Raw genomic sequence first — 24,575 nt, 5'->3', positions numbered from 1 at the left:
TCGAATTATCTAATGTACAAAAGGTTCTCAATTCTGACTGAATTCTAAGAGATCAGTGATTGCTTAGTCATCATCTCCACAGGAGGAATGGCGCCCTTGTATTTTTAATAAAGGCGGAATTGCTGCTAAATTTAACACCGTTCTGCGCGTACTTACACTCAGGGATTGACTGTATGAATTGTCATTGACTATGACCTTTTTCACTAATTTACTTGTTTCATTTCAAACACATTTCAAAAGCCGCTTTATGTACGACAAAAGATGAATGACAACGATTAAACACACTCTCTTTCCTTTCTTTACATCACATCTATCACTTCTCAGTAGCCAGAAATGATAGCATGGTAACCCTTCCACCACCACCAGATGAGTCAAGCCTTGACAGAACAGGACGACAAAGTACTTCCTCAGGCACATCAACTCCCATTTCAGATCATGCGCCTGTTGAACCGGCTCCCGAACGACACCCACTAACAATATCATATAAACGATTTCATAACAGAGATCCATACGTTGCAGCTGTTTCCGATGAAGCATATATAGCACCTCATCATGTTTTGACATTAACCAGCAAGGCAACCCGATGGGGACAATCGCTATACCATGCAGGAGCACGTTCAGTTAATCAACAAGCAAATCAAGCAAAAGAACAAGATGCAGAAAGAGCAAGTGTAAGAACAGTTGTTTCCGTTCATCTACCACATTGGATGAGAGATTATACCGCAAGAAGATCAAGACAGCAAAGTTTGATGCCTTTGTTGAGCTTTCAAAATCCATGGAGTAGTTTTAATCCGCCTGGCTTATCAACTGCTTTGCGTGGAAAGCTTCTCAGATGGGGTTTGCCGCCGGGATACATCGAAGGAGGTAAATATGGTTCACGTTTTAGAAGTAGAGGAAGAACACTCGAACAAACACAAGCGGAAATGGAAGAGTTGGAGGTAAAGGTCAGAAAGCCAGTATTCGAAGCCGAATCAGAGGAACAAAAACTCAAAAACATCAGAGTCACATGGCTTGGGCATGCAACTACTCTTGTTCAACTTCCGAACGGTATCAATATTTTGTTTGACCCAATCTTTGCTCATCGTGCCAGTCCAAGCCAGCAAGCCGGTCCTCATCGATTCACACCACCTCCGTGCAAGATAGAAGATTTGCCAGATATAGACATCGTTTGCATTTCACATAATCATTATGATCATCTTTCATGGGAATGTATGAAAAAGTTACGTAAACGTCAAAAGACAAGAGGAGGATTAAAGGTTTTTTGTCCGTTAGGAAACGTCGGATTCTTTCGTGAAGCAGGTTTCGCAAAAGAAGATGTAGCAGAGACGGATTGGTGGGACAGAGCTGCGGTGAATAGACCAGGTATGCGAGGCTTCCTTGAGATATGCTGTACACCCGCTCAGCATGGCTCGGGAAGGTCTGGTAGGGACCAAGGGATCAGTTTATGGTCTTCTTGGATGATCCTGTACAAAGATGATGAAGATTCTGCACAACAAAGGATCTTCTTTGCCGGTGATACAGGTTTACGATCAAGACATTCGTCAAGAAAGAAAAGGAGCGAATATCCCATTTGTCCAATCTTTCGTGAGATCAGTTTACGGCTAGGCATTCCGCAGATCATGCTTTTACCAATCAGTGTTGGATCATCGTTGAGTTATTTCCGCAGTTGGGATCCTTTCCCGCGTAGATTCAGTCCATTCCCACGTGTTGAATCTGGAATGACGAGTGCGATTCATATGGATTCAGAAGATGCGGCAGAATGTCATGCGATCATGTCTTTGATGTATGACGAATCGGAAGAGGCCAAAAAAGCAAAAGAAGAAGTGGAAAAACAAGGTGGAGTGGTTTCTCTTGCAGTGCATTTTGGCGTTTTCGTTCGTAATGACGAACAAACGAGAGAAGATGTACGTGATTTACGTAAAGCATGTCGAGATAAAGGAATCGCTTTTGTTAGACCGAAAGATGGACATTTTGATCGAAATCCTGATAGTTCGGATTTTAATATTCAGCAAGAGCAATCAGCCCAAATGTCCAAAACGAAAGGACATTCAAAAATATCAAGTATTGGTCGTCATCGTGCTCTTAGCACGAGTACACAAATACCTATCCCCAAACCAACAGCCTCGACTGGACATTTTCTCGTCTCTGATCAAGGCGAAACGATTTATGTTCCGATCAAATAAGATGTTCATGTCTCACACGCATATGTATAAAATGATTCATTATAGATACCCAATACGACATGATTTCGTATGTGAATGATGAAACTTTCGCGCGTGAGAAGAAACTTGATTGAATTCTGAAAGGGTATTCTTGAGGTATGTTCTTGAGATAATTTACATTGATGATAAGGAAAACTCTGAGATGAGAAAGACCGGTTCAATTCGAAAAAGAGAAACGAGAAAAAAAAGCTATCTCACGAAGCCAGTCGTGGATAAATGCTGGAAAATAAATTCTGTGTGACACTCAATGAATGCCATTTGATTTCGCTTTACGACCGCGCTTTCGGCCATTTTGCTCTTTGGCAGGTGGAACGTCCTCTGTTGGAGTGCCTTCTTCCAATTCTGGACTGGCCTCTTCCACTGCTGGACTGGCTTCTTCTTCCATTTTGGCCGCACCTCTTGCCGGACGTCCTCGTCGCTTCTTTTCGAGTGCATTCATTGGCTCGTCTGGCGTTTGACCATTTGTCTTTGAGACCCTTGAGGCCTTTGAGGAAGCAGCAGATGCTTTTGAGACCTTTGAGGCCTTCGAAGAAGGAGCAGATTCGCTTGCTCCGTCTGTGACAGACTCGACACCGTTACTTGCTGCAGGGCGACCGCGCTTCTTTCTTGGTTTCTCGTCAACCTCAATGTTCTCCTCTTCTTTGACAGGAACTGTAGCAGCGTCAGCATCAGGAATTTCGGCCTTGGCAGCACGTCCTCGCTTTCTTGGTGCCTGTTCCACATGGTTGTCATTCTCTTCTTCTTTGACAGCTTTGGAGCGGCCACGTTTGGGTGCAGCAACCGGGAGAGGCTCCTCTTCCTCGTTCTTGACTCTACCATTTGCTCTGCCATTCTTTCTTGTTGGCTTGACCTCCTCTTCGGGTTCTTCTGCTTCCACTTCCTCATTCTTGACCTTCGCATTTGCTCTACGACTCTTCTTTGGCATGACCTCTTCTTCGGGCTCGTCTGCTTCCACTTCCTCTTTCTTGACTTTAGCATTTGCTCGGCCGTTCTTCTTCTTTGGCTTGACGTCTTCTTCGGATTCTTCAGCTTTCCACTCGACCTCTTCTTCTTCCTCGTCAAATTCCTCTTTCTTGGAGTTCTTCTTTCCGCGAGCTTTCTTCTGAGGTGAGGATGAAGGTGTACCGCCTGGTCCTTTACCTGCTTCAATCAAAGCTGGCGTGACATCTTCTTCAGCAACGTGCCCGTTTGCAAAAGCATCCGAGATTCTTTGTTTGTCTTCTTCATTGAGATCTCCAATCCCGTCCAAATCTTCGGGATCGCCAATATTATCGCGTAAATTTGAAATAATTCTATCTGTCACACAACCCCAATGACGCCAAACCAAACTACGATCTCCGCGAATTTCAATCACCGTACCTAAACGTAAACCATTTTTTTCAATCTTTGTACCTTTGCATGGGATTGGACCTTTACAAGCAGATCTTCCACTACGTGCATACTCAACACGATAAGCCATCTTCTTTTTGCGTTGATGATAATAATTGAATAGAAATAGAAAGGAGTGTATGCGATAGACGGATGGATGGATGGATGGATGGATGGAGGTTGTAAAGAGGGAAGGGTTGGTACAACTTCCTTGCCGTCAAGGCGTCGGCGCAATGTTTTTATGCGCGGCGCGATTTTACAGAAAAATCAACCTTTTGTTCAATTTTGTCAAGCACCGTCAATGGGAATGAAAATGGGAGGAATGTTGCAAATTTTTCATAGCAACGGTGACGGATAGACAGGAGTTGAATGTGTGCAGAGTAAAGCTCCTTTAATACAATAAAATCTCAGAGATCAGTACTCCTTTTAATAGGAAGGCACTAATTAATTATGCTGGTATGAATGTGTTAACAGCGTCAATCATTTCTATTTGCCCTGATTTCCAGAATGCGGTGATCATTTCATTTTATCGCGATTGAGAAAGTTATTCATCTTGTATTCCAATCTATCATTCTCATCTTCTCATTCAAAGTCGCCGAGAAGATGTGGAGTATTGAGTGAGCAAAAAATAACAGACAGATGACGTGCCACACGCATGAGAGTGCATAAATTTAGGCTACAGGTGCGTAAAAGACACGCGTGTGCGCTGCGTCTGCTTAAATCATCGCCCTGAGGCAAATTAGCCTTGGCAATGATGACCGATTTGGAAAGGTGAGGAGAGTTTGCAGGGAGGGCGTCATTGATTCACGTCACTGGACCTTACCTTACCTTTTTGTTGTTTAGTCATAAGACCTTACCTCCTTGTGTGTGTGTGTTTGTACATCATGTGAAATAGGAATCGTGTGTATTCCATATATCAACCAAACTTGCTCCGTTTTCGATCGATCCCTGACAAGCCGGCTTTCCTATTCATTTCGCGATAAGGATGAGGATCGCCTAATTTCAAGCCAAGCACAAGCACAATCATAATTCGTTTGTTTGTGTGCCAGATTACTGTTCCGAAACTTTTTGTGTATTGACGCACAGCCTAGACCTGTTGTAAGAATAGGTGACGCGGCCTTTTCCTCTTAGCAATAACCCCTGGCCATTGTTTCATTCAAGTTCCGAACTGAACGCGTTTCTTTCCCCTTTTGGTTTTTGATTAGACTGTGTTTCAGGCAGAATGGGCGTATGCGTGCAGGCAGGCAAGGCGGGCATACAGGCAGGCAAACAGGCAGCAACAGACCGGGATTCGTTTGCCTTCAGCATCATTCTGCCCAAATAACAAACACACTCACTCAGACACACAGTTAGCCCGGCTTGAACCTTTCCGCCCTGCAAATTGCATCGATAAGCAAAAAACCCACAAATGACTAGGCCTTGTGATAGGTACTTGCATATATACCCCCCATTTCAATTCTATTCTCTCTTCTCTCCACCCCATCAACACCTACTCATCAACTCTTCACAAACAAGCACTAAGGCAAGTTTCCATCGCCACCAGCGAATACTATACCGTTGCTACACTGTATAGCACTTATCACCTTATCATAATCAGTCAAATACACTCCACCTGTCTTTGATTTCACTCGCCACTATGCAAATCTTTGTCAAAACTTTGACCGGAAAGACGATCACTTTGGAGGTTGAATCCTCCGATACCATTGACAACGTCAAGGCCAAGATTCAAGACAAGGAAGGTATCCCACCAGACCAACAACGTCTTATCTTTGCTGGTAAACAACTAGAAGATGGACGTACTTTGGCCGATTACAATATCCAAAAAGAAAGCACTCTCCATCTCGTCTTGAGATTGCGCGGTGGTATGCAAATCTTTGTCAAAACATTGACAGGAAAGACAATCACCTTGGAAGTAGAATCATCTGATACAATCGATAACGTCAAAGCCAAGATTCAGGATAAGGAGGGTATCCCACCAGACCAACAACGTTTGATCTTTGCCGGTAAGCAACTGGAAGATGGACGCACCTTGGCCGATTACAATATCCAAAAGGAAAGCACTCTCCATCTTGTTTTGCGCTTGCGTGGCGGAGGAAAACAAAGATGCAAGAACGGCAAAGAGACAGACGCACAGTGTAAAGAAGCAGCAATGAAGTTGGCAGGAGAATGCCCTCATTGCCACTTGGCCTTCTGTGCAAAACACAGATTGCCAGAAGCACACACATGTGCTTACAATAGTACGATCAGACAAGATGCATTCATGGCAAACAAGAAGAAGCTTGAATCTGAACGTACTCAAGCCGATCATGGTTTGGCCCGTTAATGGCATGCTCGAGTTTATTGCTCCATCTATACTCTCCACTCGATTCCCCTGCATTTCCCCATTTTTGCTGCAATGACAGCGATCAATTTACCCAGTTTCTCAGCATAGTTTCGTTTCTGTAATAGCATACATATATTTTATACATCTGCAATCGAGTATAAAGTTCACTGATAAACCTTTGTGTGATGATCGAAATAGTGGATTGATTATGTGCGGAAGTAGCATACGTTGAATGAAATTGAAGGCACATGAGGAGTGTGTTTTGTGTAGTGGCGGCATACGACAGCCTATTGCCTCCACAGACAGTACATGATACAAAACTTCTTCTTCTGCCATCATTTGCGGGATTGTACGACACTATATGCGATTCGATGTTCGATTGAAGCATTTAATGGACCGCATCATGTCTAAAGTAAGCAGTCAAGCGTCTTCTTCGTCTTCCTCGCCATGGGGACCAACACAAGTTGGAGCTCCAACATTGAACAGCGTTGCTCGTATCCTACAAGAAGACAGTACAAACCCAATCAAAAATATTGTAATCATGGCAGGAGCCGGAATTTCAACAGCGAGTGGAATACCAGATTTCCGATCACCAAAGACTGGCTTGTATGCAAACCTAAAAAAGTACAATTTACCTTATCCTGAAGCGATCTTTGATATAGATTATTTTCAAGATAAACCTCAACCGTTTTATACCCTTTCAAAAGAAATGTGGCCAAGTCATTTCAAACCTACGTTAACGCACTCTTTCTTTAAGTTGTTGGACGACAAGAAGAAACTACTGAGAGTGTTCACCCAGAATATCGATACATTGGAACGATTGGCTGGCCTTTCGGAAGATCGGATCGTAGAAGCACATGGATCGTTTGCACAATCGAGATGTATTAGATGCAAAAAAGAAGTAGAACAAGATTGGATACGGGACAAAGTCATGGCAGGTGAAGTAGCATACTGTCCACATTCATCCTGTCAAAGACTTCAAACGAAAAGTTCAAATCGGAACGCATGTCTCGTTAAACCGGATATCGTCTTTTTCGGCGAAGGACTACCGGATAAATTCTTTCAGTCTCTAAACGATCTGAAAAAGGCAGACTTGCTCATCGTTGTTGGTACGAGTCTACAAGTTCACCCTTTCGCTTCACTCGTCAATCATGTCAAGCCAAATTGCCCGAGAGTTCTGCTCAATTTAGAGCGGGTAGGCGAAATTGCCTCTTACGGCCAAAAGGGTTCCGGTATGCGTGGACTGATGAACGAAGACGGATTCGATTTTGAAGGATGGACATTACCTAGCAGTAAAGGCAAGGAGCACATCAGAGATGTATTTTGGGAAGGTAAATGTGACGAGGGTGTACTTCAACTGGCCAAGGAACTAGGTTGGGAAGATGAACTGCGTGATTTGCACAAGAAGACCTGCAATCAGCTTGATCTTGATAATGGCACGATATCGGAACAGAATGATAAAACACTCAAAAAAGCAGAAGCGGAAGCCGATAAAGTTGCAAATGAACTTACTGAACAAATTGCTAAATTGGACGTATCGCAATCAAAGGAAGAAGAACAGTCTGAAATAAAACAAACTTCACAAATTCCAGCCGAATCGAAAGGGAAAAACGGACCGTCTTCACTTTAAAATCACCGGAAAGGAGCGGCGCTTGTCCATTTAAACATTCCACATCAGCCCACAATCGGTCTTGGTATTGAAATGACGACAAGTGTATGCCCCCTAGAGATCGGGTGCGATATGAACAGTGTCCCTCTTCGATACCCACGCCGCAAGTTCATTTAATTTTGCTGCCCTGACTGTCTTGCAAACAAAGGGCGACAAGCGAATTAGGAGCGGCTCCTTCATCTCCGTATTTGAGAGAACGTAATTGCCGTCTTGATTTACGTAGCTGAGTTCGGAAGCAAAAGTCCTAAAAGAAAACGCTGGAAATTGCTTATCGGACATTCCATCATCTCGTCCATCATCCCCTCAACACTTTCCAATATTCAAAGATGACATCCTTCAAGCTTTTCAGTGCTGTCTTGACGATCGCAAGTTATTTGGCCAGCTCTAGTGCTTTCCCAACAACTTTACAGCCAAGATCCGATTATGGCCTGGGCCAATGCATTCTCAATACCATTCCAGTGTCATCCTTGCCTAAAGCTATCGAGTCTGTCTCTCAAAATGTATTCGCATCATCCAACGGAGGCAATGGAGGTGGTAAACCGTATGCAGGCTACTTTTTCATCTTTTTCAAAGATGATACCGAACAAGTCAATGCGGGCTTGAGTATCGGCAACAATGCGCTCAACTACACGTTGTACAACGGTGGCGAAAAACCTATCTTGACGTCCAACGTTGGCTCAAAGCATACTCGTGATCCTTACTTGGTTCGTGCACCTGATCACAGCAAGAATTGGATCATTGCAACGGATAACAGTCTTCGTGCAAAAGATATTGATGCAGTTCGAAATGCAAGTAGAAAGATTACAATTTATGAAAGTCAAGGTGCATCATTGACAAAATGGAATCCTGCCCGTCTTTCACCTGATTTGGCTGGTTCTTGGTCTGGTGGCGTTTCAGCTCCAGAAGCATATTGGTTGGAAGATAAAAAGACATTTATGGTCATCTTTGGCAGTAATTCTTTCAACGCTTCTGACGTTGATCACAAAGGCGAACCGGGCAAATCGGAAATCTATTACACATTAACAACCGATTTCCAAACATTCACCGAAGCAAAACCTTACTACGTCATCCCTGATGGTGGCTTGACGGATATGACGATTGCTTCTTTGGGCAAGCAAGGTTCGTATGTTCGTTTCTTCCGTGATGATACAAATGGAGCTTTGAAAGTTCGTGGTCAAATTACTTCGGACGGCGTCTTTGGCACATGGAAAGATATTGGAAACAGTACATCTTACGTTTCGGACAACAATGATGCCAATGGCGGTCCTTTGATCTTTAAGGACAACCTCGATCATGATTTATGGCACATTTGGATTGATTATTTCACCGGTGGTTATAAACCATTTGAAACTGAAGATATCACAAAGAGCTCTTATAAGGTATCCGACGCACCTTCTTTCCCCAAAGATCTCAAGCAAGGTGCAGTCATTCCAGTTACGTGCGCCGAGTACAATGAACTCATCCATGCTTGGTAGGCAGCAGCGTTGCTCAGCTCCATCCCACTTTATATATGAGTACATTCGCATTCCATTAATGCTATCATGACTGAACAGTATGAAAGACGGTATAAAAAGAGTGTGTGTATGTGTGTGTGTATTATAGTACAATAGCATCTGCAGCGAAGCTATATGAGTGAGAAGGAAGAAACATGATTGAAGTGTATTGCTGGAAGATCAAAAGTTAATTACGACCGCAGCGATTGCCAATCCAAGTCCAGCAAAAGCAATGAAACAAGCAATGATTGCCATAACGCGATTCATGATGACATACCTGTCCAAGTTTGAACAGTCGAACATCTTTGTTGCTACCTGAACGGTGATCGATTCATCTTCTGATGGATTGTATTCTTTTTCCTTCTCTTGTTGTCGTTTTAGAGCTCCTCCCATTCCTTTGCCTTTGCGTGTTTGCTTGCGCATTGCTTCCATCAAAGTTGAATTACGGAATTTGTTCATGAAAAGATTATCGTCTGGCCACAACATTTGAGAGAATCGATTTCTGCGTGTTTGCAAATCTTCTTCGCTATGCAAGATGATTGAACCTGTTTCGGGTTGATTGTCCCAATCTTCACGATACCAACCAGCGCGAGAGATTCGTCCAGAATTGTAAGGATTATCAGATCCACTCGATCTTCCCAATGAATCATCATCTTCAACACGAGCAGGCTCTTGAGCAGGACGGAAAGATTTTGCATGATCGATAAAGAATAAGCCATCATGGTCCACAATCCATCCTCCAACAAACCAGAGCCAAGGCATGAACAAGAAACCGGCAAAGAACAAGGTTTGACTCGGTTTGACGTTTTGCAAAGCTTCACCTGTGTAAGAGAAGAAGCTACTTTCTCCATTCGTTGAAGAAGGAGTAAAGATTCCACTTATTCTTCTACGCGATGGTATAGAAGTGGATTGTCTTACTGACATCCTTCTTGCTTTATAGTGAAGATAGTGATTCTCTTGTTCAGCAGAATTTTCGTATTCTTGTTCATTTTGTGGTTCATCATATGATCCTTGCAGAGTGGAAAGATTGCGTAAGAACTGCATTCCAGATCGTGGACGAGAGTAGGCGCTCAATCGTGATTGATGATTTTGATTGCGTTGGGATAATTGATCAACGCTTGGTTCTTCAAATGCGATAGAAACTCCTTTGGCATTGTACTTTGATGCGTGGAAAGAGATCTTCTTTTCCTTTTGAGCATTATTAGCTGACAATTGTTCATCATTGCTCTGAGAAAACTTTTCATCAACAAATCCTTCAGCAATAAATGTTGGTGTGTTTGGCATATTGTCATCCATTGATCTACGATTTGCTCGTCTGCGCAATCCATCATCTTGACTCTCGCTTCTGGTCAACATTGCTTCTACTGCTGCTGAATCTTGATCCATTCCTGGTTCACCTGCATTGGCGAGCATAGTACGCATATTTGCTGCCAAAGCATACAATTCAGAATCACGGGCTCCAGTTTGACTTTGTCTCTTTGGAACGAGCCAAGAAGATCTCTTGTTATGTGAAGATGAATTTGCAATCGTACTGGCATTCCAACTTTTCCTTTTTATATCTTCATTCGTCGCAAATTGTTCTAAATGAGGTGTTTCTCCAGTCGGACTGTCAGCAACTCTAGGGGATTTGATCATATCCAGAATTGCTCGTTCCATTGCATCCTTTGTCTTTGCATCAATAGAATCCATATCAACATGAATGTGACTTTCCTCTCCGCCTGATTTGAGATACTGTATCCGTGAAGCTCTTTTGATATGCTTACTGGATCGTGCTTCAGTGTACATTGCTGCTGCTGGTCGTGTGACCGCTTCATTGGAGAATTTTGCTTGATCAGTAATGACACTTGAAGATGGCATGGAATGATATGCCTCCACCGCAGGACTATCTTCTGCTCGCTTTTTACTGGAAGAACGTTTGATATCCTCTCTCGATGCCGATCTTTTAATGGATGAGCCTCTCGAAGTACCGTCTTGATTCTTTCCGACAAGAGTGAGCGCACGCATAGGTGGAGATTGTGCTGAATTGTTGACATCAAAGGATGATCTTATAGGCGAACGGAAAGCGCTTGTAACGCTCCATAATTTCGAACTCCATCGACCACGAGATTCAGCATTGTTACCTGCTGCTAGGATCTCTTCGATATCCACAACGTTGCTCGGCACGTCTACCCGATGATCAGGTGTTTTGATACCTTCCTTTTCAATAGCAGGAGTTACGTTGATCGCAAACCCATCAAGAGTGGAAGAAGCGCTAGGTGATTTGGTGAATGCTTTGGTGTCCTTTCGATTCTTCGATGAAGATGCTTGCTCATCAATTTCTCCAAGGTCTAAGCCAATAGAATTGTCGTTCGCATGCGAAACTTCAGCTCTGTTCACGGTCAAATTCGAATGACCTTGAGAAGCTTTGGCAAACTTTTCAGGATCTCTTTCACCCAAAAGCGACAAACCAAGACCAAATCCCATATCGGCATTTTCGCCAATAGTGCTAACACGCTTTTTCGACGATTGATCATCCGATTCGAGCAACAATGGACTTTGTGACCATGGACCTTTCTTTGCACGTGTGCCGGTAATATCCGTCAAGTCAAATGAATCTTGTTTCTTGCGTGGAGATGGATCTGTGTTGACAATCATATTCTTCCTTTGTTCTCCCCGTAGACTTTCATCTGTTTCTGTTGAGTTACGACCTTGTATATCATGACCATCTTGCATCTTTGTTGAATCAGAAGGTGCAACAGAATTTGGACGATCGATCGAAAGTGATGATTCTTCACGGATCACTTCACCTGCAATTGATGAGATTGGATTGGGAGTTGTTGCACCGCGTATCATCGATGTAGAATCTGCTTTGAGCTTGCCATCCTGTTCTGTTCGATCTCCAAATAATGTAGAAACGGCCGTCAGAGGCGTTCTACCACCTGTAGAGGAGACACTTGAACGGCCATGCGATTCACCAGCGCCGCCATCAGAGAATAGGGGAGAATGCGGTGTGATGGGTGTCGATTTTTGGGTAAGCAATGGGCTTGCATCGGAAGGCTGAGAACCAGCCGTACCAGGTGCAGCGGTTGTCTCGATACGCGGTACGACAGGAACATGATCAGCTGGAAACAGTAATCCAAGCACATTTTGCGCGGATGGAGAAGGCGCATGATCGCTTGAGAATGCACCGTGACCGGCTGAGGACTCTGCCTCTTGGGTACCGGCAGTCTTAAATGAGACTGGCATTGAATGATTACTACTTCCAATACTCTCTCTTGCGCTCAATTGACGCGATCTCCTTCCTTTGCTTGCGGTCGTCTCATGGGATTCGTTGGTATGATAATAGGATGAAGTTGTATTACTTATACGTTTATCAGAATCCGTTGAATGTCCATAACTCTTACTGTGAACGTCTTCTGATTTACCATCATAAAATAGTGTATTTTCTTCAGCCCGCACGATCTGAGCGTTATTTGCCTTTTGATTTGATCCGAATGGCACTTTATGTCCTAATCTATTTGATGAATCTGCAAAGACGTTCTTTTTTGGCGAACTGTGCTCGGGTTTAGGTACCTTTTTCCGCTTTCCAGGCGATTTTGTGCTTAGTGATGTTTGTGAAACATTTTGACGCTTGGACGCTGCCATTCGTTGTTGTTGAATCAAATTTGTCATTGCTGCGTTATTGGATTCTGCCGCAGGGGTGATACTATCCAGCGTCGATAATATTCCGGCGTCATTTGCACGTCTTGTCGCGCTGATCGGTACGATCGTTAATGGCTCATCATCATAATTTGTTTGGATTGTAGGACTGTCAGGGCTGAATTGAGAAGCTAGATCACGTCCGGTCTCTACACTTTCCCTCTTGCGGCCCAATGATAAAGGTGTAGGTGGCTTTTTACGTTGACGTGATCCCCAGTCGGTCGAAGACATTCCTCGTGGAATTGGAGTTGTATTCTTTTCGCCGTCGATCGTGTCACGTCTTGGAGGTGTACTGGGCGTCGGAAGGTTCTCCTTTTCCAATTGGATATCCTTTGACTTTTTCCCTCCTTCCATCTTACTGACAAAATCAAAGCTCAAATCCAAATCAACATCCCCACTTTCCGATGGCTGTAAATCCTTTTTGTTGGCTAACATTTGTTTTTGAACATCTGTTGCACGTATTACCGCTGCAGCAGCAGTTGCTGGAATATGATATTTTCTGCCATCTTTTGCTTCAACTTCAACCGTGTCTTTATTTGCCACCATACTACTACCTGTTGCCTTTCCTTTTCCCATCCATGCTCCTGCTCCGCTTCCGCTACTCTGAGCACTCTTGTGACCTTTTATTTGTTTTCCCTCTGCATCATATCTGGCAAAGCTTGCCTTTCGTCCGACTGGTTTTTCCATGTCGATTTCGTTGATGAGGGGCTAGGATTTGATGTTTAAAATCTGTGTCGAATCGTTTTAAGTGAATGTGAAGTGATATAAAGAATGTCGAATAATAAAAAGAAGGTGAATCTGATGATTTGCGTTTTACGTGTAGCAATCGTTTGTTTGTGTTTGTTAATACATAGCGATGTACAAAAGCGAATCTGAATAAGAAGTCGATAAGTTGATAGCGATCAAAGAAAAAGAATGTGAAATAGCGAGTCGATTCGGGTCGTAAAAAGGGGAAAGAAGGGGCAGAGATGGTCACGAAAGTGTGATCGTGATTGGGATGATGGTGACAACTGCTGCCATTACAAACACTGTTAGGCGTATGATTGACTGAGAATCGAGAAATCTTTAGCCATTTACGTGTGTCTGCATCTAGTCATTGTTTGAATACATACTCAATCTGTACAGTTAATGCATACATTCATACCTGTTCATCTCATGTTTCTATACGCAGATCACATGTCGGATCCTGAATTGGTGCATGCCAATGATGCTGTAAAGCGTAAGATTGACGCCAAGAAGCCCAATTGTATGCATTGTATTGCATCTTGTCTAACCTGATTAGAGAGAGAGATGTGTGCATATGATGATGAGAGTATAAACCGACGGGTGTATTTAATCATCATGTCAATGTTCCGCAAGCCACAAGAGTTGATTTACATGCTGCAATTGATGTGCTTTTTTGCCTGCATTCCACACAAGGCCTACACAACACACAGTTCACAGTGTTGTTTTCTCTTTAGCTGCATACATTTTACACGCGTTTTCTTACGCGTTCAGGAACTTCAATTCATCAACACCACTATTAGCCTCTCTAAATGCCAGGGATTAGTCTTTGGCATGTATTTCGCATGGCATGGCTAAAATCTCCGCAACCATCACCACCATCATTTCTTCTATTGTTATCACATCTGAGATGATGCACGTGAATTGTTTGACCTTACTCTTCTGTCTGTTGCTGATGTAAGCTGAAAGATAGACCGGTGGCCGCATAAAATGCATAAACAAGAACAGAGCCAAGATTACCGAACTTTCCCCACGCGTATGAGTATGTGCGTACGGTTGTCCGAACTGAAATTATATCGGCAATCTCTGTAAATTCCGATTTTGACATTCACCGGTCAGACATTTAGGAAGGGAAATGAATTGATCAAGACTCTCTACCCATCATTCTATCCTTCTCAAGTGTATTATCACCTACACATTCTATCATGTCTGCTTCAGAGCCACTGTTCTTGGGCTTAGATGCCTCAACACAAGCTTTGAAAGCTTCTCTATTACGATCGGATTTAGGCGTTGAAGGAGAAGCAGAAGTACGATTCGATCGTGATCTTTCTCATTATGGTACAAAAGGTGGAACATTGCTAGGAGAAGAGGGTAGTGGAATTGTCTATTCACCTGTCATGATCGTAGTGGAAGCTTTGGATTTGCTTATGGAACGTATCAAACAGGCTAAATGGCCCGTCAATCGAATTCGTGGAATAAGCGCTGCCGGTCAACAACATGCTTCGGTGTATTGGTCAAAAGAAGCGAAAGATATTCTAGCAGATATCAAAACTGATCTACCGTTGGCACAACAATTCAAAAATGCATTCTCGAGGAATGAGATACCCAATTGGCAAGATAGTAGCACTTTGAAAGAATGTGCCGAATTGCAAGAAAAGATTGGAGGTGAAGAACGATTAGCAAGAATCACAGGATCAAAAGCCCATGCTAGATTTACTGGACCACAGATCATGCGATTCCGTAAAACGGATCCAAAAGCATACGAAAATACTTGGAGAATATCTCTTGTGAGCAGCTTCATGACTACAATCTTGTGTTTGGACGGCGAAGTGAAAGGAATCGATGAAAGTGATGCATGTGGAATGAATATCTGGGATATGAGCTCATCGCAAAGAGGTTGGTCACAGAGCATCTTGGAAATAATTGCAGGTCAAGGCAAAGAAGGCGGAGATGCATTAGCCGAAAAGCTTGGAAAGGTAGAAAGCGATGGTGGTCGAGTTGTTGGACAGGTGGGAAATTGGTTCGTGCAGAGGTATGGATTCTCGCCTGAATGCGTCGTTTGTCCAGGCACAGGTGATAATCCAGCCACATTCTTATCATTCACTCTACGTGAACGTGAAGCATTGCTATCACTTGGAACATCTGATACCGTCCTTGTCTCAACGTCCAACTATAATCCTGATCCGGAATTCCATGCATTCTTTCATCCTGCTCAAATTGTACCGCCAAGCAAAGATGATCCCAAGGAGTCTTTATCCTCTTCACTCAAAGGAGCAGATCATCCGATGCGCTATTTCAATATGCTAGTGTACAAGAATGGTTCATTAGCACGAGAATTTATTCGGGATCAATACTTTGAATCTTCTTGGGATCTCTTCAATCAAGCGGTTCAAACCAGAAGACCAAAGAATGCGACCAATTTGCCAAGCAAGACTGGATTTTGGTGGTTGAAACCCGACATTATTCCCACTAATGCAGAAGGTGTGTTCAAGTATGAGACAGATCGATCAAAAGGTACCTCAGAACTAGTAAAAGAATTTCAACAAAAAGACGAAAATGCAATTGCCATGTTGGAATCGCAATTTCTCAATTATCGTAGTCGATCAAGCGCTATTCTGAACGATGAAAAGAGTGGAGCAGGAAATAAATCACTTGCTAGAGCATTCGCAACCGGTGGTGCAGCTGCAAATCCGGTCATTTGCGAAGTGATGGCAGATGTACTCGGTTGTGATGTTTGCAAACCTGTTGATTATGATCAAAAGACAAAAGCATGGAAAAATGCTCATTTTAACGCTTGTAGCGTTGCGGCTGCTTATAAAGCAGCGTGGTCTTTTTCTCGACATTCAGCTTCTTCCTCCAAACAGAAATGGGAAGAATATGATGATTTCGTCAAACAAGCAGCAGAAAGCCGAAAAGCAAAGAGAGAGCAAGGGTCAACGACAAATACACTATCCGATCAAAGTAATTTCAAAGCAGATGAGATTGTAGAAGAAGGTATCGCAATCGTAGCCAGGCCAGACGGACAAAGAACACAAGCATATCGTGACAGTGTTGAGTGGTGGGCTGAATTAGAGACAAAGGCATTGCAACAAAGTCGCAAAGAAGCTAAAAATGTATGAAAATGATGTTACAAAATGTTATGAATACAATATATACAAAAAGCAAGGGAAAAAAATGGGCATCAAAAGTAGTTTCTTCTTTTTGTGATTGGAATTGAACGACAACCTGTCAATTCTATGCGTTCAAGGTACGGATTGTTTTGTACCAAATTATCGACCGATTCACTGTCGATATGAGAATTGCTCAGATTCATGGATCGTAAGCCTCCAGAAACTCCGAACAATGGCCATTCGCATGGCTCCGGCAAACGACAGCCTGAAAGGTTGAGATGCTGAACATCAAAGGTGCAGCATATAATATGTTTTAGTACGGCTCCATATCCAGGGAGCTTTGAGAAATTTCTTTCCATGTAGTCCACAAGCCACAATCGGCCCTTCTCAGGAGGTATTGTACGAAATATCATTCCACTAAGATTGAGGGATCGTATGACTTTATCGTTGATTGGTCGTTCTGCCGTGCATTCAGCTGGATCTGGAGGATTGCAAATTTGTCTAAGATTGACTTGGTGAATTGGAGTGCTGAGCGAACTCGGACAAGCGAAACTGATGCTGTCCATAACGTAATCTTGATCCGGTTGATAGTCTTTATGGACCTGTCTCTCCAGCGCACGTAGAGCAACAGCTTGGAATAACGCTTCAACAAGTCTAGGATACATCGTACTAGACGGAAGAATCGATAAATGATCCAGATTTACCTTTCGCAATCGTTTGCAGCGAGCAACTGATTCCACAAATTGCATGGCTGAAACGACAGGTATGCTCAAGTGTGAAAGGTTAATCTTTTCCAATGTCAGATTGCCTGGTGAAGCATAATCTACCAACAAGTCTGACTTTTGAGTCTTACGTTCCTCATATCCCAAAAGCATCAACAAAAGCTCTATACTTCCTGTACCTCCAACACGTGTGCTTCCAATATCGAGAGATTTAATTTGTTTTCCACAATGTTGTAATAATGCTCCTAGACCTTGAATACCTATCTCCGTTCCGTGTAACTTTAATCTTTCAAGCTTTCTAAGTGGCACCATTCCTTCGGCATTCGTGACGACACGAGTCATCATCGCTTTGACTGAAGAATCAGAAAGTCCTTTGACATGAGCAATTTTCAAAACTTCAAGATTAGGTGCATCTCGTATAAGATGTTCAACGCCAGTGAGACCAATACTTGTCCAATTGAAATTCACCTTGCGTAGTGTTTGTCCACAAGTTTCCACCAATTTGGCAACTGCTTCAGGGTATATGTTCACGCATCCTCTCAGACATACGTTCTCCAGATTCCGGGTATGCTTGAAAAGATTAAGAATCTGGTCTGTTTTTAACCGAGTGAATGCTTGCAAATGGAGAGTACGAAGCGTACTGACAGCATTATCTGGAATAGCTCTCTTGATCGTATTGCTAGGCAGCAAAGGATTTTCATAGATCAATTCTTGCCAAACCTTGATCATATCCCGCTCACTGATACCCTTCACGATGGCGAGAACACGGAATAGCTTCGATCTGGAAACAACTTCACTACTCAGGAAGAGATGTGTCATCACATCATAGTTTAGCAATTGCGGAGCTTTTCTCTCCAGCTGTTCTTGTAAAGCTACTGCGATTGGAGCAGGAAGCAATCTCAGCAATTCCATATCCCTCTCCTTTCGGCTTTCGTCAAATTCAGCATTCCTTTTGTTGGCTGGCGTATCGCTTTTCCTGGCAATTCTTTTTGGCTGTGTCTTAGCCTTTTTTGTCGGTCTTCTGCTTTCCTCGTCACTGTCGGGCACAAAATCTTTGTCATTTTCCTCATCGTATCCGCCTACTTCGATGCCCAAAAGACCTCTTGATGATGTAGATCCGATCTCTTTCATGGCACCATTGGCAATCGTATTGTCTTTCAAATTGAATCTGACTGGAAGTATGTGCGACCCAAATGATTCTGTAATGATATTCAGACACATTTTGCCCAAAGTAGGAAGCTTGAATGAGCTTCCATCACGTCTGGCTTGCATATTAAGAGGCAATTGACGAATACTTTCTGTACCGGTATTGGTGGAGGGAGCATATATCTCTACTACTCGATTGGCAAATTGTCGTGCGATTTCATCATCCTTGACGAAATCTCCGCCAAAATTTGGAGCTTGCTTTTTCAGAGCTTGACGATATCGAGCGGAAGGCTGAGAGCGAGATCTTGAAGAGGACCCTCGGCCATTGCCTCTACCTGATTGTGAAGGTGAGCCTGACGTATTTCGAATCACAGTTCTAACCTGCACTCCACGGCCACGACGACTTGGAGATTGAGGTGGCGTTCTTGATGACGACATCTTTTGTCAAGAGTCATGGCAGACCCGTGCCAGATGTTGTTGTGGTTCAAGAAGAATGAATGTCAGTGGCTAATCATCCCCACGAAAGGCTTAATATTGCTGCTGAGTTTATGACTAAGCTGGGAAGCTTTAATTGAACGGACTTTAGCGTCGGCGCGTATGTTAAAAAGAACAACACATTAATAGAGAGACACTCAATGCTTAAGCGTGTGTGTGTCTGTGTGTGTTCGTGTTTGTTTTCACGAGTTACTTCTCAAATCCGAACATCATCAATCAACGACCACTGACACTCAAATCAAGCGCATATCAACATGAGTTCTCGACAAGAATTGATCCAATGGGTCAACGATTTACTGCTTCTCAGTTATACAAAGGTGGAACAATTAGGTGCAGGCGCAGCTTATGCTCAAATTATTGACTCCATCTATGGAAATGTGCCAATGTCAAAGCTAAACTTTGCCGCAAAACAGGAATACGAATATTTGGTAAATTACAAAGTTCTACAAGAGACATTCAAGCGGAATAAAATCGACAAGGTGAGTATTTGTGTATGTCCTGGTAGATCTGTTGCTTACTCGTTCTTCTATTTCTCAGCCAATCCCAGTAGATAAGTTGACTAAATGCAAAATGCAAGACAATCTAGAATTCTTACAATGGATCAAAAAGTTTTGGGATCAAAATTACCCTGGACATGAATACGATCCGGAAGGAAGACGGAGAGGACAAGGAGTTGCACCTCCTCCGATTCATGGAAGTACAGCCAGAACAACGGCTTCTGCCGCTGCTTCTTCCGCCGCTTCTGCACCAAGAAGGGCACCCGTTGCTACCACTGCTCCTGCCAGAACTAAGGCTGCACCTGCCGTTGGAACGACTGCTCGTGTAGCAAGAACAGCAGCAGGTACAACAGCCGCCAGCCGAAACAATGCTGCAAACGCTCAACCTGGTCTGTCTGATGAAGCAATTATGGCATTAACAACTGAAATGGACGATCTCAAAGTTGAAGTTCAAAGCTTCGAACGGGAAAGAGACTTTTACTTTAACAAATTGCGTGATATTGAACTTATGGTTCTAGAACGTCTCTCTCTGATTGCAGCGCCAAATGATGATGAAGAATCTTTGGAAGCAGGTGGACCCGAAGAAGTTCTTTTAAAACAAATTCAAGCAGTTTTGTATACCACAGAAGATGGATTCGAAGTTCCAGAAGGACAAGAGGTGAGTAGAAGCTCCTATGAAGAGATGATTAAACAGAATTCTGATCACTGACACTTTTCTTGCCTTTTGTCCTTTAGCCACTCGTTGATGAGGAAGAAGTGTTCTAATTATTGGTACAGTACGGTAGAGATGAACCTTTTTAAAAAATCCTTTGCCCTGTGAAATACCTCCAAATGTGAGATGCAATACACATACCCGATTTGCCTGATATTGAAATAGGAAGAAAATTAAATGAACTTTCTATGAATTGTTGATCCCACTTAAATGAAGAAGAATTCATTGTTCTTGATTATGGCGGCGCTACACGCTGCTCGCGCTTTAGGAGCACTTAGCCTAAAAATTTAAGCTCGGGTCCTTCGCGAAGAAATGTCATTCACAAAAAGGTGTCAAGAACTCCCATCACCATTACGCACTTTCAAGGCTTAGGATTTGTACCATACTATGTCAAGGTAAATTGAGCCTGCTTACCGAATTGTGGAGAAATGTGGACGGCTTTGTGTTGCGGATCACTGGGTGTGAGGAATGCAAATATCTATGGAATCGCTTTACGTAGATCTCGAATCGATTCTCATCAAGTGGTCAAGGGGATGCACGGGACTCTGATTAATGCACATCTTCAAAGGTCTTGCATACGACTGCTGAGCACCTCAAGTAAAAAGGCAGGTCCCTCGCTGAAAAAAGATAACAAGCAAAACCGGGAGCATTCATACAATCACCAAAACAGTAATGGAGAAGAAGAAGAATATCGAAGAATGAGGAAGCAAAGGATATGGTCTTTCATCAACTTTATCACTTGGGTTCCCGGGTTGATCTGGTTTGTGAGACACGTAGGCAGTGTAGGAGCGATCACAGGTCAAAGTATGAGTCCAACATTGAATCCCATTCCAGGCGATAAAGATTTGGTAATCTTGAACAAATATGTTTCTTCTCAATTTTGGTACAAGACTGGAGATGATTACAAGATTGGAGATGTGGTAATGCTCATTTCACCAAATGATCCAAATTTAATCATCTGCAAACGTATCTTAGCATTGCCAGGCGATATCGTTTCAGTAGATGATCCTGGTCAGTTGGACAGTAGTAGAAAAGGAAAGAAGATTCGAATTCGCATTCCACCTTCGCACGTATGGGTAGAGGGAGATAAAAGTGTTTTGGATGCACAGGCTTCTGATGCAGGACATAATCTTATTCGACCTTCTAGTAGAGATTCAAGAGAATTTGGACCGGTTCCTATCGGTTTGATTACAGCAAGGGTGGATATGATCTTGTGGCCGCCAAGTCGATTTGGAATGATGCCCGATAGACCGAACTTCGATGTTGCAAAGATGCGATTGATGCATGAAGTGAGAAAGGAGCGCACAAAGCACTTCTTACCGGCAAATCAAGGAGGACGATCACATCCCGACGACTCTAGTCTATCCCCTTATGCGATCAGTGAATGGGAATGGTCTACCGATTCACATGGTAGCAAAGGCGTAAGAGGACATTCTGAAAATTTGAAGGAAATGATAGCTGAGGATGATATTGCGACTATTGAGAAAGCCACCCTTTCTCAAGCAGCGGAAAAGAAACGTGCTCGTCAAGAACGAAGGGAAGCCAATCAAAAAGCAGCACAAAGAGCATGGAATCAAATTTCACGTGGAGGACGATTGGGCGATGATGCGATGTCTGCAGAAGAGGATTGAATGATAAATAGATTGTGTACTTTTAGTTGCTTGCATTTTCAGAAGATTACAAATTGTTACAATATTTTGATCGTCGTGAGCATGTATGGTATCTGTCACGCGGGCAGAGAAGTGATTACGAAGATGCAGGCCTACTATTCCACGCGGCGCGTCTTTGTTCAGAAGATCAACCAACACGCGTGAGTATTACTTACTGAAGGGTAAACCCAAAAAAAGCGCGTCAAGCGTGTATGCATGCAAGATTGGTGTTGTTGACCATCCCTATTGGAGGTTTCCCATTACCATATTTATCATACTCCATCATCATAACACAACGGCATAATCCGATCGGAGCCGACAACTAGAAAGAAGCGAAAAGGTACAGATGGTATCGCGTTGGAGAAGTTGATCGATACGACTAATGCTACGACCTCACTTGTAATACATGTACCGAATCAATTGAAGATCTACCTAAACTACCGATAGAAGGATAGCAAGAAGGGGACATAATCACCACTCTGCCTTGCACCTTCTTTCTGCATGGCACTCATGCCTCCGCGTCGATCTGCACGCTTATCCGAAGACAATTTTGGAAATCACCACGATCAACCATTATCCAGTTCGCCAAATGTATTTCAAGATCGAATGCGTGGAGGGAAACAATGGCCGCCAACTTCTACTGCCGTCAAGACGATGGGTAACGGTGGAAAACAAAAAAATACTAGCTCTACCGATGGATCAGCAGCAGGTTCATCATCTACTGCAGCGACAGGAATAGATTCTAGCAAATCAACAATTGCAGATCAAAAACCTCGTAAAGAGAGAAGATGGGAAGAAATTGCAGATGAATCGGAAAATGAAGAAGAGGATGGAGATTTTATGAACGGATTTACGAGACCTATAATTACCGGAAACGCAAAACATGCTGCTTCTATACCCGTTCCAAGGCAGCCTAGAACTACATTTCATGAACAGGCAGGTGATGACGGTTTCATATTCTCCAATGCGAATCCTACTGCTGATGCAAAGGGGAAAGGGAAAGCGTCAGCAGTGGAAGGCGCCAAAGGAGCACCACCAAGACGGAATATGTCATCAAATACCGGAAATGTGGGCGATACATTGAGGACAGCTTCGACTGGAAGTGATCGACGTGTTTCTTCTGGACCGGTAAAAGCAATGAGACGAGTTTCGCTTTTTCGAGATGGTACAGTGGCCGTTCCACATCCCAATATTGCCGACACCGATCTTTATCGACACTGCAGCAGTGATCTCGACCCACGACAAAGGCTTCAGAACCTTGCCATTTGGACACTAGAGAGAAGCTATGCGAAAATCAAAAAGACTTATTCGGCACCATCTACGTCTCGTCATACACTCGATGATACCGTTCGGGGAACGATTGAAAATCTTGTGCAAAACAATCTCTTGCTTGATTGGCCAGGAAGAAGGCGAAGTGAGACATTGGCAAAACAAGGAAAAAGTTCGAAAGACTCTTTACGACCACATCCACGAAACGAAGTGAATGCAAAGGCGGAAGTTCAATTACAGAAACAAATTGACTTGATGGAGAGTGAAATGAAAGCGTGGAAGGAGGCTGAGGGTGAGATGGAGCGACTAGAAGGAGATATACGGTCATTGCAGGAAACACTTTCTAGCTCGAATTCTGAAAAGGATGATTGCAGTGAATTATCAGATTTTCTATCAATGCAAGTTTCATCATCATGCGATCAAAAGGAAGATAATGGTTTGAGTTCAATACGGAAATCATTATCAAATGCAGCAACGTGGCTTCGAACATCCGAATCTTCCGATCCTTCTACATTGACAGCTGCTCAAGCAGGCCTTGCTCGATTGTCGGAAGATCTATTCGTCCGCGATACAGGTGAAAATGTACCTTCCAGACCGGCCAAGAGAAGAAGGACGACATCTCATCGCGGTGAAGATGAATCTGTGCGCTCAGAACCAACACCTCTTCATTTGCAAGGGACTGATGCCGATCCAAGATGGGAAGATGTGGAGTTCAATGCAGATCTCTTAAATTCTCACGCACATTCCTATGCTCAATTGGCAAGACTTTCGGATCGATATACAACTGCAATTTCCGCTCGTGGTGCACAAGCGATCGGAGAATTGATCGGCAGTGAAGATAGATCGTCTACGATCCCGGTACGTGCACGAGAAGGTGAAGCAGAAGGAGCAACTTCTTCCACCTCTTCTTCAATGATTTCTAGAGAAGGTCAAAATACCCTACAAAGAATCTTATCTGGAATCCGTAAACTGGAACGCGGTACAACGTTTACCGAAGAAGATCCTGAGGCAGAACGAAACAATCACTCCGAAGGTAAAGGTGGACCTTCGGCTGGCGATGTTTCAGATGGAGATATCTTGCGTGCTTTTGCCGGTATAAGTCGTGCTCGTCGTTGATTTGCCAGTCTTTATCTCTATCATCGTTTAATTTTCTTGTTTTCTTGTACTTTTACTTTGAGTATGTATGCTTTGCTTGGTATTGCACTTCACATTTGCAATTGAACAAATTTATTGGAATCTTTAGAACAGCATCTTTAAATGAAGGATATTATGCACGTTGAATCACTAAGCAATCGAAATATAGCCTGACAAGCAAAATCATTGAGAAGTGTATGATCATTAGGATATGTACTGATATATGCTACGTGTGGACAATTATGTTGTATGTACAAAGATTGTAAAACCGATTTCCCGCCTGCTTTTTTCTCAATGTTTTTTTTTTCTGTTTTGGTATTGTTTGGTCGACTGGTTGTAATGTTGAGGCCGGATACGCAGTCAAG

At 43.2% G+C, this 24,575-nt stretch overlaps 11 protein-coding genes across 11 annotated transcripts; 8 read left to right on the top strand and 3 right to left on the bottom strand.

Annotated features, from left to right (window-relative positions):
- Nucleotides 1-923: 923 nt before the first annotated feature.
- FA14DRAFT_117512 (Metallo-hydrolase/oxidoreductase) lies at nucleotides 924-1,634 on the top strand (the record flags this gene model as incomplete). Its single annotated transcript, XM_025496235.1, has 1 exon — nucleotides 924-1,634. A coding segment is annotated over one exon (711 nt), but the record flags the coding sequence as incomplete, so codon positions are not given.
- A 597-nt stretch (nucleotides 1,635-2,231) lies between these two features.
- FA14DRAFT_160015 (zf-PARP-domain-containing protein) lies at nucleotides 2,232-3,928 on the bottom strand. Its single transcript, XM_025498493.1, has one exon. The coding sequence runs from the start codon at nucleotides 3,679-3,681 to the stop codon at nucleotides 2,467-2,469; it is 1,215 nt and encodes a 404-aa protein (XP_025358756.1). The 5' UTR covers nucleotides 3,682-3,928; the 3' UTR covers nucleotides 2,232-2,466.
- A 1,135-nt stretch (nucleotides 3,929-5,063) lies between these two features.
- On the top strand, nucleotides 5,064-6,117 carry FA14DRAFT_27121 (putative polyubiquitin). The gene has a single exon (XM_025502102.1). It carries the CDS (start codon nucleotides 5,227-5,229, stop codon nucleotides 5,911-5,913), a length of 687 nt encoding a protein of 228 aa, XP_025358755.1. The 5' UTR covers nucleotides 5,064-5,226; the 3' UTR covers nucleotides 5,914-6,117.
- A 337-nt stretch (nucleotides 6,118-6,454) lies between these two features.
- FA14DRAFT_117927 (NAD-dependent deacetylase sirtuin-2) lies at nucleotides 6,455-7,543 on the top strand (the record flags this gene model as incomplete). Its single annotated transcript, XM_025496259.1, has 1 exon — nucleotides 6,455-7,543. The coding sequence occupies one exon, from the start codon at nucleotides 6,455-6,457 to the stop codon at nucleotides 7,541-7,543; it is 1,089 nt and encodes a 362-aa protein (XP_025358754.1).
- A 182-nt stretch (nucleotides 7,544-7,725) lies between these two features.
- FA14DRAFT_27101 (uncharacterized protein) lies at nucleotides 7,726-9,156 on the top strand. Its single transcript, XM_025502100.1, has one exon. The coding sequence runs from the start codon at nucleotides 7,909-7,911 to the stop codon at nucleotides 9,055-9,057; it is 1,149 nt and encodes a 382-aa protein (XP_025358753.1). The 5' UTR covers nucleotides 7,726-7,908; the 3' UTR covers nucleotides 9,058-9,156.
- FA14DRAFT_27114 (uncharacterized protein) lies at nucleotides 9,157-13,683 on the bottom strand. Its single transcript, XM_025502101.1, has one exon. The coding sequence runs from the start codon at nucleotides 13,438-13,440 to the stop codon at nucleotides 9,256-9,258; it is 4,185 nt and encodes a 1,394-aa protein (XP_025358752.1). The 5' UTR covers nucleotides 13,441-13,683; the 3' UTR covers nucleotides 9,157-9,255.
- A 998-nt stretch (nucleotides 13,684-14,681) lies between these two features.
- On the top strand, nucleotides 14,682-16,595 carry FA14DRAFT_153769 (actin-like ATPase domain-containing protein; the record flags this gene model as incomplete). The annotated part of the gene is made up of 1 exon (XM_025497620.1): nucleotides 14,682-16,595. The coding sequence occupies one exon, from the start codon at nucleotides 14,682-14,684 to the stop codon at nucleotides 16,593-16,595; it is 1,914 nt and encodes a 637-aa protein (XP_025358751.1).
- FA14DRAFT_171140 (uncharacterized protein) lies at nucleotides 16,384-18,937 on the bottom strand. The gene has a single exon (XM_025500310.1). It carries the CDS (start codon nucleotides 18,890-18,892, stop codon nucleotides 16,658-16,660), a length of 2,235 nt encoding a protein of 744 aa, XP_025358750.1. The 5' UTR covers nucleotides 18,893-18,937; the 3' UTR covers nucleotides 16,384-16,657.
- Nucleotides 18,938-19,079: 142 nt separating this feature from the next.
- FA14DRAFT_167142 (uncharacterized protein) lies at nucleotides 19,080-20,327 on the top strand. The gene is made up of 3 exons (XM_025500064.1): nucleotides 19,080-19,428; nucleotides 19,487-20,104; nucleotides 20,182-20,327. The coding sequence occupies exons 1-3, from the start codon at nucleotides 19,204-19,206 to the stop codon at nucleotides 20,209-20,211; spliced, it is 873 nt and encodes a 290-aa protein (XP_025358749.1). The 5' UTR covers nucleotides 19,080-19,203; the 3' UTR covers nucleotides 20,212-20,327.
- Nucleotides 20,328-20,880: 553 nt separating this feature from the next.
- FA14DRAFT_114225 (LexA/Signal peptidase) lies at nucleotides 20,881-21,393 on the top strand (the record flags this gene model as incomplete). Its single annotated transcript, XM_025496042.1, has 1 exon — nucleotides 20,881-21,393. A coding segment is annotated over one exon (513 nt), but the record flags the coding sequence as incomplete, so codon positions are not given.
- A 658-nt stretch (nucleotides 21,394-22,051) lies between these two features.
- On the top strand, nucleotides 22,052-24,292 carry FA14DRAFT_160011 (uncharacterized protein). The gene has a single exon (XM_025498492.1). It carries the CDS (start codon nucleotides 22,309-22,311, stop codon nucleotides 24,190-24,192), a length of 1,884 nt encoding a protein of 627 aa, XP_025358747.1. The 5' UTR covers nucleotides 22,052-22,308; the 3' UTR covers nucleotides 24,193-24,292.
- Nucleotides 24,293-24,575: the final 283 nt, after the last annotated feature.

Source organism: Meira miltonrushii (genome assembly GCF_003144205.1).
Source record: "Meira miltonrushii strain MCA 3882 unplaced genomic scaffold FA14scaffold_1, whole genome shotgun sequence".
Lineage (NCBI taxonomy): Eukaryota > Fungi > Basidiomycota > Exobasidiomycetes > Exobasidiales > Brachybasidiaceae > Meira > Meira miltonrushii.
Note: the sequence above shows the minus strand (reverse complement) of the source record. Positions and strands in the feature narration are given on the sequence as shown.

Bases quoted from the DNA above. Each gene is read 5' to 3' on its own strand.
- FA14DRAFT_160015 (XM_025498493.1), bottom strand. From the start codon at position 3,681: ATGGCTTATCGTGTTGAGTATGCACGTAGTGGAAGATCTGCTTGTAAA.
- FA14DRAFT_27121 (XM_025502102.1), top strand. From the start codon at position 5,227: ATGCAAATCTTTGTCAAAACTTTGACCGGAAAGACGATCACTTTGGAG.
- FA14DRAFT_27101 (XM_025502100.1), top strand. From the start codon at position 7,909: ATGACATCCTTCAAGCTTTTCAGTGCTGTCTTGACGATCGCAAGTTAT.
- FA14DRAFT_27114 (XM_025502101.1), bottom strand. From the start codon at position 13,440: ATGGAAAAACCAGTCGGACGAAAGGCAAGCTTTGCCAGATATGATGCA.
- FA14DRAFT_171140 (XM_025500310.1), bottom strand. From the start codon at position 18,892: ATGTCGTCATCAAGAACGCCACCTCAATCTCCAAGTCGTCGTGGCCGT.
- FA14DRAFT_167142 (XM_025500064.1), top strand. From the start codon at position 19,204: ATGAGTTCTCGACAAGAATTGATCCAATGGGTCAACGATTTACTGCTT. The intron at 19,429-19,486 runs GTGAGTATTTGT...TCTATTTCTCAG, and splicing joins AGCGGAATAAAATCGACAAG to CCAATCCCAGTAGATAAGTT. The intron at 20,105-20,181 runs GTGAGTAGAAGC...TTTGTCCTTTAG, and splicing joins AAGTTCCAGAAGGACAAGAG to CCACTCGTTGATGAGGAAGA.
- FA14DRAFT_160011 (XM_025498492.1), top strand. From the start codon at position 22,309: ATGGCACTCATGCCTCCGCGTCGATCTGCACGCTTATCCGAAGACAAT.